Below are 12,017 nucleotides of genomic sequence, written 5' to 3' on the forward strand. Positions count from 1 at the left end.
TAAAACATACCAGGAGAAATCTCAAATCTTTTTTTTTTTCCTCCCTCATTTCCTTTTTAAAGGGGATTTTAAAGTCAGCTCGATGTAAAAGCTTTACACACACCCCCAGGCCTGAAGAGCAGACTGCCCCAACATTTCATCATTTTATTCCACGCCATTCAGCTGTAGTTTAGCGATGCCTCAGCACCCCTCAGCAAGGCAGACCAGGGAAGGCAGCGAGGGGCTCCCACACATCCTTTTTGCTCCACACGAAGCCAACTTCCACCTTCACGCAGGTTTTCCAGCCTGCCAAAACCTGGGAATTGCCGCAGCGGGGAGGCCCGGCCGCGCACACACAACACCTCAGGTGCACAGCCCTCACCCCCCAGCCTCCCCACTGGCCCACCCGCCTCCCCAGCGTCCCCCGTGCCCTCAGACCGTGAAGTTACCGTGGAGACAGCCCGTACCTGGCCTGGCAGAGCCCCGCAGGTGCCGGCTCCGGGCGGGTGGGCGCTCCGCCGGCGGCGGGGTTCGAACCCGCCACCCGCCGCCCTCAGCCCGGGCCGCCACCGGGCGGCTCTCCCTGCGCGGCCCCGCCGCGCCTGCAGGGGTCGCTGTGGCGGGAGCGCTGTGTTACGCGCGCCGCGATTGGGCGGCGCTGTGGCGCGGGCCAATGGCAGGCGGCGTCTCAGCCGCGCGCCCGCCCGCCCGCCTCCGGTGCCATCTTGCCGCGGCCGCGGGGAGGGAGCGGGCCCCGCCATGCCGCACTTCCAGGCCTGGGAGGAGTTCACCCGCGCCGCCGAGAAGCTCTACCTCGCCGACCCCATGAAGGTGGGATAACCCGGATCGGGAGGGGAGGGAGCGCGGCCCGGCCGCGGGAGCGGCGATCTGGAGGCGGCTCCAGCTGCGCGCAGCCCGGCGGGGGCGGCGGGCGGTGTCGGGCCGGGGGGGGATTCGCTGGTGGCTGCACGGGGGAGGCAAGAATCGCAGAATCGCAGAATGGATTAGGTTGGGAAAGCCCTCTGAGATCGTCGAGTCCAACATATGGCCGAATCAGCCATATTAAGTAGTCCAGAGATAACCCTAAGTGCCACGTCTGCTTATTTTTTGAACGCTTCCAGGGGTGGTGACTCCACCGCCTCTCTGAGCAGCCCTTTCCAATGTTTAATCACCTTTTCTATGAAGAATTTTTTTCTGATGCCCGCCCATAAGGCCCCTAGCACACCTTAAGCCTGCTGTCAGGGAGGTATAGGGAGAGATAAAATCACTCCTGAGCCTCCTTTTCTCCAGACTGAGCAACCCCAGCCCCACTGCCCTGCTCCGGGCTCCCTCCAGCACCTCCACGTCCTTCCCGAAGTGACGGGGCCAGAACTGGACACAGCACTTGAAGTGTGGCCTCGGCAGTGTCGAGTGCAGGGGAAAAGCACCTGCGAGGGAGGGCATTGCTGGTTGGTGCTGCAGCTGAGCATCCTTTTCTGTGGAGCGGGAGGAGGCTCTCGTTTACGAGCCCGAGAGCATCCCTAGGGAGCAGTGTGTCAGGTGGTGTTATTGGCAGCTGGGATGAACCTCAAGGGCTGAACTTCAAAGACATTGAGCTGATTCACCCGCTATACCTGCGTGTTGGAAACCGAGGTTAAGAGTTCTGCTGAAGTATCAATAATTCGTTTATGAGTTTCTAGCATTTAAGACCTGCATTATTTGAATTTGTCATTTCATTAGCTCAATACGTTGCATTGTTGCCTGCAGTGATGTTTCAGACTGGAAGGTTTTTGTATCCTAAAGAATAATTCCTCAAGGACTTAACTTCTTGGTTTATGACTGTTTCTTGTTTCTGGTCACTTTTTTTGGAGTGTGGTTTATGCAAATATTAAAATTAACCTCAGTCTTCAGAAAAAGCATCATAAAAGTTCACCTAAAAAGCAGCACAAAAATGTGATGTGAAACTCACACCTGAGAAATCTCCAGTAAAAAAGGCCTAGTGTTCTTCACCAAAAATAGGGGAACAAGAGAAACCTTCAGAAGATTAGATTAATATCTGATTATTTAAAGCAGATTAGCTCTGCCTTTTAATTAGCACAGAGACACTATATGTGATTGCTGCTGATAATAAAATTGCCCAGTTTTGCCTTCCTAGGCTCTGTGACATTCAGTTAAATGAAAGAAGGGATGTCACCGCAGCCAGGACTTGTTCTTCCCCTTTTCCTAAAGGAAATCTCTTCCAATCCATGGCAGTAAATTTGTCTGGTTACAGAGGGGTTTATATAGGCCCTGTTGTCACAAGTACCCTCCTGTTAATTTGGCAGAGAGTTAGCCCCAGCAGTTTTGCAGTTGGGCTTGCTGGGAAGCTGGAGGAAGAACCAGATCTGTGGGAGATGGGTGTGTGTTTTGCAGCCAGGTACTGAGTGGTCTTGCCTTGGCAGGAGCAGGTTATTGATGCATTGAGCGTGTTCCTGCTGCCTGTGGCAGCCTCTCTTGTGCTTTTGGGGCTGCTCTGCAGGGAGCTGTGCTCTTACACTGCTGCTGTGCTCAGGAGGTGGCAGTTTGTTAAACAAAAAGGATCAGTCTGTGATGAAATCCACTCTGGAACAGGAATTTCAAAATGTATTTGTAGTGAAGGAGGTTGGTGACCATTAGCACGAGTTTCTGACAATAAAAACTGTTTGCAGTGTGAGTTCAGAATGCTCTCAAAGGCCACCTTGCTTTGTTTCTGATGTTAGCTGAGGCTGCAGACTGTGCTCAGGAGGAGCCACTTCATGCTCAGCCACTGAGGATGTGGATTTTTATCAGTGTGGCTTTGAGAACTTTGGTGAGTTGAGGGTCCAGAAGGGCTGGGTGGGTCAGAGCCCAGGGCAGGTGACTCCAGGAGTAGCTGTGATAATTACCATAGGAGAAAAAGTGTTGATGTTGAGCCTACCCCACTCAACTGATCCCTTTCAAGTCTTCATGTACAGCTGCTCTTTTCTGAAGTGTTTCAAGCTCACAAATTCAGGCTTCCAGTTGTTTTTTCTGGGGTGTGACACACAGCCAGGGGGTGTCTCCTCTCGACAAGACTCTAGTGGTTTGTCCTGCCTGTCTCCAAGGTCTCTGCAGCTGTTGTTGCTGTATTTGCAGGGTTTTTGAAAGTGCCCAGTGTTAACCCTGCTGATGCTGCTAGAAAACCAGCCTAGATTGTAAGGCAGGGAAATGTGGTGGGTCAGCTTCCACAACACCTTGGCTATGGGACTATGTGCAGCTCCCACAGCACCAGAGCTGAGGACTGCCACAGAGGTGCTGAAAATATGGAGCAGAACATAATTATAGTTAAGGGTAGTCTGAATGTGGGCAGATTCCCTTCCATACATACTGAGAATTGTTAGCTGTCAGTGCTAATTCCTAAAATATTTTTCATTTCAGGTCCGTGTTGTCCTCAAATACCGACACTGTGATGGGAACCTCTGTATCAAAGTAACAGATGATGTGGCTGTAAGTACAGAGCACATTCCCCTTTCAGAGCTTCTTGCAGCACTCACAGACTTGTGTTTTGCTGTCAGTCAGCTTGGGAGCTCTTGGACCCTGCCCTGAGAGTGCCTTTGCTAAAAACTTGTACTCGGCCTTCCCTTGTTGCTGAGTCTGTGATTGACACTGACCAGTTCAGGAGCATTTTCAGACTGGTGGTTACTGGTGTGAGTGGGGTCCTTTTTATCTGCTCAGAGTGGTGAAAACTTCCAGCCATAGGTGAAGTTCCCCTTTTGTGATAATGAGGCTGAGTGACAGCAGTGTTACAGCTAAGGAGTTGTTTTTCTGCAGTCCAGGTTGTTCTGGTATTCTGCAGTCCAGACACAGTATTCTGCTCTTCTCTTGCCTTCAGACTTGGAAAAGAGTCAGATTTCTTCTTTCCAGGAAAAGTAGTCTGCCATTGGAATTTCAAGTGCCTGGAATGGATGTGAAACTCCAGTAAAGGCACTTCTTTGATAGGGCAGGAGGGCTTAACATGGGTGAGCTGTTGAGTGTGGAGCACTGATAACGGGGAATTTAAGGGTAATTTTGTTGAAATCTCCTGTAGGGGAAGTTGGAGGCAGGTGATTCACAGACATAAGCTCTTCTGGGGCATAGGCTACCTTACCTGCTTTCAATCAGAAAAGGATGTTACACCAGGTGGGGGAAAATGGGGACTGGTTTCAGGATTTTGGTTGGGTTGTTTTAGTGTTTGGGGGTTTTGTTTGTTTGGGTGTTTTTTTATTTTAATCATACTCTATGTTACCTGTTTAGGGCTCTCTTAGGTTTTGCTTTGCTTGGGGTAGGGTATGCTCTTCAATAGGAAATACTGAATTTTATGTCCCTGGCAGTGTATCATTAAGGACTGTAAAAGGCAAAATAAGCTTGCTTTCAGAATATAAAGAATTGGCAAGGAACTTCAGGTTTAAAATCTGTTTCTGTGTTTAGACAACACAAAAAAAGGGCAGCTTTAAAACCCAGGTTTTAACAGCTTTTTGGAGCTAGATGAAACTAGGATAAATTCAGAGTTTCCCTGTTTTCAATATGGGAGGCATGAGCATTAGGGAGAAGCTTAAAAGCAAACACAGATATGTTTGTGCTCTGAAACAGGGTGGATGTGTTGGTGCTGCCTCCTGGTAACTACTGAACATTTCAATGCTCTCCTTGTTTTGTGTGCTCCAAGCACAATGAATACACAGCAGCTACAAACAAGATAAAAGCAGTAGAAGTGAGATCTGATATCAGGAACTTTGTCTTGCAGTGTTTGCTGTACAGAACAGACCAGGCACAAGACGTGAAGAAGATTGAGAAATTCCACAGTCAGCTCATGCGACTCATGGTGGCCAAGGAGTCCCGCAGTGCTGCCATGGAAACAGACTGAAGGGCTGCCAAGAAAATCACTGCTCTGCTCATATTTCACTGGAAGCAAATCTTTGGGATTTCAACAACAACCAAAAAAAAAAAAAAAACTGGGGCAGGAGATGCTTTTATGTACTGAAGTGGACTGATGACAAGTCTGAAGCATTTTCACCCCTCAGACTCCACTTTGGAAAGCTAGGAAAATAAGTGCTTTCAATTGAAAGCTTATATTTATTTTTGGGTATTAAGCAACTATTCTTACATGTTAGGTATGCTAAGAAGACAAGTAAATATTTTAAATCTACAGTATGTTAATGCAAATTTGTTAGGCCACAGGCATACTTCTGGAAAGTTACTGTAAAATTTCATAGAGATTTCATTGTGTTCCTACCTTATGCTGGTGTATTCTCAAAATGAGAGGGTTTATTAGTCTAATACTGTAGCATGGTGACTGGGTTTAATAAATATTTACATACATTATATAAATCTGTTGGGTTTAGAATAACAGATGTTTTCTGAACTGAAATGTTGAAATTGCCAATTTGTACTACCACTGTCGCTGGCAGCACTCTAGCTTTTGGTATTGCACTCTGTCATAAGATGTGCAACATTATCCATAATGCAGTTTGTACAACTCTTATATTGGCTAAGTGATTAAACTTCTGTATCTTAAAAATTAAAACAGAACTTCACTTGAATATTCCTGGAGATCTCTGAGAAACTGGGAGGGTTTTTTTCTGCTTGTGCAAGTACTGTTACTCAAAAACAGTCAGTGGCTTTTTTACATACTTGAACTATTTTGTACTAGCTGGGGTTTGTTTTCCCATCCTTGCTTCAGGCAGAGTTGAAGTTTATCAGCAAGACAAATTCTAGAAGCTCTTGCCTATTATGCTAATAGAGAATATCCAACTGAACAGTACCCAGACTCCTTACTCTAGCAGCTTGTTAACTGCAATTTCAAATGTTACATGTGGCAGGTGGATGTCAGCCAAATGAATAAATGGATGCAAACACCTTAATAAATACTTAAATACCACTGTCAGAAATAGACCAATGCTCCTGTAGCTTAGATGTGTTTCTCTCAGTAACCTCTGGTAGGCTGATGGAAGCTTTAATTGTCTCTTGTAAAAAAGCTTTTTGTTTGAAAACCCAGTAGCTAAAATTGATACTTGCTTTGGCTAGGTCTTGCATACTTGAAAACAGAGGAGCATTTTCATGTAATTAGGCTATTGGTATAACTAGGTGCTTTCAGAACTGATTTTTTTGGGTTAAACCAAGCCACCAAAGTAAAGCAGGACCATACTTGTAGTGGCATTTTTATAAAACTAAGCAATCTATTTAGGTAGCTACCTGCTGTCACTTACATAAAAATAATGGAGCTACTGGGAAGCAGTGAACTTTTCCACATTTGCCAAAAGCTTGGAAAAAACCCACCAGGCTTGAATATTGCATTAGAGTACCCTTTCAGCTGAACATAGAATGTTGCAGTTGTTGGAAAATACTGCAGCACTGAATTCCTGGTGACTGCTCAAAATTCTGGTCTGCAACAGTGACTGATGTGTGTAACATTTTTGTATTGGCTTTTGAAATATAAATAAAGCCAGAGAGAAGGCTGGACTCGGTTCATTGTTAAACTTTCATGAGTTACTGTAATACTGAAATTTTTCTTTGGTGCTCCAAATAACTTTCCTAATATTTGCAATAAAGTAGTAGAGAGACTGGGTGTACCAAGTGGCTGAAAGGCTTCAGCTTTATACCCCAGCAGGTTTCAGAGGAGGAGCAATTACAGCACTGTATGTTAGAGCAGCAACTTTCAGGCAAAACAGGCAAGGGAATGCATTTCTACTCTTCTAAATTCAGAAATGATTTCCCTAAAACCCTGTTTTAGGGTTGCCATTTTTGTAAGAGTGATGTGTTATTAAGCCTGTTCTCCATATACTCAGAAAAACACTAGAGTTGTTCTGTGCAGTCAGAATACTAAAGAAAATATTACAAAGCTGCTGCTTAAGAAAATTAAATGCTATGGAAACTTGTTCAGAAAAATATAGATGCTTCATGTCTTTGTCCTGGAATTTTCAGCCATTTCCATACTGTGTCCGTGGGGCAGTAGAGAAGCTCTGAATTCCAAGCTCTGTCTCTTTCATGCCTGTACTCTTGCTGAGGGTATGTGTGCTTATGTACCCTGATCCCTTCCCTAATAAACATCCCCTGAGCTGCTCCATCATGCTGCCAGCCACTTGAGTGTGTCCTCTGGTTTGATTAAAAAATCAGTTTATAGTGGCTGCTGCAGCAAAGAGGTGCTCACAGTAGCTGAATCTCAGCTTGCCAGGGACTGCTGCTCTCCAGCCAGGAGCTGGTGCCAGTTACAGGCTGCAATCAGGCAGGAGCACATGGGCAGCCTGTGCAGTGACAGACAGGTGACCTTTGCAGAAATGGAATGATTGAAAAAAATAGGATGCTTTTCCCTGCTACAGCTAATTTTGTTGCTGCCTCTTAGTTATTGTTCTGTTGGGTGAGAGTAGTTTAATAAAAAGATAGGTGCCTTCTTATTGCTCCAAGACCTCGGGTTAGTTTACCCATGGAATTTATTCTCTTTCTTTGGGGTTCTCACCTGCTGGGTTCCCTGAGTGTCTTGATTTCAATTCTTTGTGCAAAGCACTTCATATCTGAGTTCTCACTTATATGCAGCTACTTACATGCAACCACTTCTGTTTCCAATTTTAGGGGTTTGAGCCCTGAGCTGCTCCATATGTAATCCATTGTGGAAGTGCATTCTGGAGTGCAGGAAGATTTTTAAATTATCTGTAGAAGTGATAAGTGAGAAGTTTGGTCACAGGTCTTTGTTTTAGAGAGCCTTTTGAAAGAGGCCTTCCTATTAAAGTCCTGACTTAACTTCTGGGAGTGACAGGTTTATTCTGGAAAACTGGATGCTTTGGTGCTGGAGTCTGTCAAAATGGGAAATGGAGCCAAAGCCAAGCAGGTGCTTTCAAAAATGTTTTAACTTGTCAAAAGAATTATATTTCATCTCAGTAAGTTTCTTCACACAGTATAAAAGTAGGTAACAGCATTTTGCTGGAACAAATGTGAGGAAACTGTTTTCTGTCAGTAGGACTGGGATGATCACTTGTTACTGTAGGCTGATCTTAAAGGATTAAGTTATTTTAGATGTTCTTAGGTGGTATTTGCTGGGTCTCCAGGAGGAAGAAAGGAAGATTGAGAATCTTGGCTCCATGTTCTTAGAAGGCTACTTTATTATTTTATGATATTATATTAAAGAATACTATATTAAAATTATACTAATGAATATAGAAAGGATACTTACAGAGGGCTTAAGAAGATACTAATTAAAACTGTGACTGGTCCCAGCATTTCAGCACAGCTGGACTTTGATTGGTTATTAAGTAAAAACAATTCACATGTTGGATAAACAATCTCCAAACTACATTCCAAAGCAGCAAAATTGGGAGAAGTTAATGAGATAATATTTTTCCTTTTTCTCTGAGGCTTCTGAGCTTCCCAGGAGAAGAAATCCTGGCGAAGGGATTTTTCAGAAAATGTAACAGTAAGGTTCTTAAGCGTCCATCCTGCTCTAGGGAGGATGAATCCCCTCACTTGGATCACCTGGAAGGATAGAAACACAATTACCTTACTCCCTGCTTTCTCCCTGCTGGCCTGGGGGACCACAAACCTCTCACAGGAATTACACTGTAACCACCTCTTCAATGAAGTTTGGATCTGAAGTGGAAGTACAGAGAGAATAAGTAGTTTTGGGTTTTTTTCTGTAAATTTACCTAGGCTGCAGATTATGCACAAGCCCAGATCCTTGAAGATTCTGTGAGCATTAGTGGGTGTCCTTAGGGAGTAGGAGCTTGGTTGAAAACTGGTGTTCTTTGTACAGTGCTGTGTGCTGAGGGACCTCCCAAGTGACTGAAGCAAAGCTGTTTTGATCAAATAAATCCAAGGACTCCTTCTGTTAGATAACTGTCTTAAAGGAGCTTCACTTATTTTCTTTAGGAGAAACTAGTCTATGAAGAACTACATCTAATTCCTTGCTTATGTTAATAGTGATTTGTTTTTCAAGACATAGGGGTGTCTCTTCTGAAATGCCAATACTACTTTAAGGGTAGACGTTGTGTGACTCAACACAACTTTTGTTTATAAAGATATTATCTGTTAAAAAGAGCTTTGATAGTTCAAGGACTGGTATTTGAATACAAGCAAGGGTTGAATTGTCTTTGTTGCTGGGCATGACATAAAAACATGCCTTTCATCTCTTATTACTTTCACACAAGCAGATCTTTAGTCTAAGTAGACTCTTCAGGCTGGCTTTCAGATAAACCTCCCCACCCTGATGCTGGGCTGAAGTGTTTGAGTCACTACAGACTGGAGACAGATGTGGGCTTTTTAGTCTGTAGAAATGTTATTTTTGAGACGAGAACGATGCCTAAATGTATTTTAGCAGCAGATTAGTTACTCAGCAGAATGCAAAGCGTGGTAGTTTGTTAACCCCTGCTTGTTATGCAAGAATGTGTGTGTGCCCAGTCCCAGCTCCAGCAGAGTAAATGCTCCTGGGGGAAAGTGGGCTTAAACTGGACCATGGAACACTGAGGTCTGTGGGAACTGAGCAAATAAAAACATGGTCATGGCACGATAGAAGAGTTAACTGCCTTCCTGCAAGTCCAGGCCCATGCTGTTGAACATGATCTCTGTTTCTGGGGAAGGTGAGTCCTTATGTTCTTACACTGTGCCAGGGTGGTTGTAGGGGTGTGTTCCTGGAGTCCTGTGATGGGAAAGCAATTACTCTCTGCCATTCCAAAAGCTTCTTAAGCCCTGGGTGCCATCTCTGAGTGCTCTGGTGTGGAAGTGCCTGGTATTCCAGCAGGAGCCAGTGTGCTCAAGCCATAATGACTCCTCAAACAGACAGTCCTGGGTGTTGGGAATATTTGGATTACAAAACCAAGAGTACAGAGCTTCTCTTAAACTGTAATGCTGGTATTTATGAAAGTGTTTTCCATTTAAATCAAGACCAGCTCTGAGGATATTTTGCTTTGTTTAGCAAGTTTTGGTTTTGTGCTCACATTCTTTTGCTGCCTTTTTGGTGGCAATTCTTGGTAATTTTTTTTAGAACATAAAAGATCAGTCATACCGTGAGGTCTGGGATAGATGGATTCTTTTTTTTTTTTAATTTCCTTTGAAGCTGTGTGTGCATGTTGGGTTCTTTTTCTGTCTAGAAGAAGACATGTTCTGCTCATGAAAGGACTGGTCTGCATCGCCCTGTGTCCTGCCTTTACTGAGAACCTTCCTGAGCTGCAGGCTGTGCTTACAGCAAGATTCCAAAGACTGGCTCCTTGGAGAGGGGCTTGAGTTTTCTGGACACCTCCTCAATGGCTGTGCAGGCTGCTAGTGAGCAAAGGAGAGTTCAGGCAGCTGAAATATGCATTTTAACTGGGTTGCTCATGCATGTAAATACAGCCACCTCCACTGCAGCCCTGCTAGCATTGTGTGCCTGGGAGATGAAAGGCTCGCCTCGGGGAGCTGACAAAGAGCTCTGGCAAACTGAGTGCGGCTCCAAATGCTGCTTTGCAAAGGCATCTGCTCGGGAAGGAGTCAGCAAGGCAGGGGATGAACTAATGCCTCAGACACTGTCCTGTGAAATTCGGCGTCTTGCTTTAAGTTGCCTTAAAAGATGGCTTTTAAATTTGGGGGCAGGAGGCAAACTGACCTTTTGGTGGTCGACAGTTCAGGGGTGGGTGTGGCATTCACATTCTCTGAACAGAGATTCTCTCTCTCAGAAAACTCTGCATTGAGATCAGTTATTGGGTTAAAAGGGAAAATAATCTAGGTGTCAGTTCTTTTTTCCTGGAGAAGCACAGAGAGAAGAAAGAGAAAACAATTCTCATCTCTACTTGCTGCTCCTGTTGTTTTTGCACATGTGGAATGTGTTAGGAAGATTGTTTACCTGAAGTGATTTGTCAATTGGATTCTGCTGAGGATTGTTTTGTTTCCTTAACCAATTGGAAAAAGCTGTCTGGAGACTGTCACGAGTTTTCTTTAGTATTCTTTGAAGTATAGCATCTCTTTAATATAGTATAGTATAATGTAATGTAATAGAGTTTAATAAAGCAATTATTCAACATTCTGAATCAATGGAGTCAGATACCAATCATTCCCTGCATCGGGGGCACCCTACATTACTTTAGGTGGGTTTTTTGAAAACACATTTTCTGTGGCAGTGCTCCCATATAGCTGAGGTCAGGAACCAAAGGAATAAACAAATTTCATCAGGGATTGTTGGTTTGTGCCCAGAGGCAAACCTTCTGTGCTTGCTCACACAGCAGAGCCGGGTGACCCGTGAGTAAAACCCTGCAAAAAAGCAGCCATGGTTTGAGCAGAGCAAACAGCTGCTCTGCAAAGAGCTCCTGACCCTCCACAGATGTTGATGGTGCCATGAATGTGCAGGCTGGGATTCCAGAGCAGCCTTGGTCCTTAGAGCAGCTGGCTGCTGGTCCCCCTTGCCTCTAGCACCACTTCCAGTGGGTCTGAGCCTCAGCTGAACTGTTCCCATTCACCAGAGCATCAGAAAAGCCCTTGATGTTCTGGAGAGCTGCTGGTGTGGTGTTCCACCTGGTTAGTATGCTGAGATGGTCACAAAAGGTCAGCTGAGGGTTATTGGTTTCTCTGTGTCTGCACTGAAGGCACTTGAGAAGGTAGCTTCATGTGAATAAGCCTCAAGTGCTTATTATTTCTTATCAGAAATAGAGGACAGGAAAAAATGCAAATTTTCATTAGTTAAAATTGCCAAATAGAATGTTGTGCTGGCTTTGGCTGGGGTAATTTTCTTTACAGTGGCTGGTGTAGGGCTGTAGTTTGGGTTTGTGCTGATAAGAGAGAGATGTTTTTGTTGTTTGGCAGTGCTTGCACACATCAAGGCCTTTCCTGCTCCTCACCCACCCAGCAGGGAGGGGGCTGGGGGGGCACAGGGAGCTGGGAGGGGTCAGAGCCAGGCCAGCTGACCCCACTGACCCGAGAGACATCCCACACTGGGGCATCCTGGTCAGCAGGGAAAGCTGGGGAAGGTGGAGGGTGGGGGGATGTTGGAGTCACTGATTTCCCCAGGAACTGCCCTGTGGGATGGAGCCTCTCCTTCCAGGAGGTGGCTGAACACCTGCCTGCCCATGGGAAGCAGGGAATTCATTCCTTGGTTT

General features: G+C 45.2%; 1 protein-coding gene across 1 annotated transcript; it reads left to right on the forward strand.

Annotated features, from left to right (window-relative positions):
- The first annotated feature begins 657 nt into the window (after window positions 1-657).
- SRP9 (signal recognition particle 9) lies at window positions 658-6,429 on the forward strand. Its single transcript, XM_059840690.1, has 3 exons — window positions 658-810; window positions 3,373-3,441; window positions 4,715-6,429. Exons 1-3 carry the CDS (start codon window positions 739-741, stop codon window positions 4,832-4,834), a joined length of 261 nt encoding a protein of 86 aa, XP_059696673.1. The 5' UTR covers window positions 658-738; the 3' UTR covers window positions 4,835-6,429.
- The last annotated feature ends 5,588 nt before the right edge of the window (window positions 6,430-12,017 follow it).

Source organism: Haemorhous mexicanus, chromosome 3 (assembly GCF_027477595.1).
Source record: "Haemorhous mexicanus isolate bHaeMex1 chromosome 3, bHaeMex1.pri, whole genome shotgun sequence".
NCBI classification, from domain to species: domain Eukaryota; kingdom Metazoa; phylum Chordata; class Aves; order Passeriformes; family Fringillidae; genus Haemorhous; species Haemorhous mexicanus.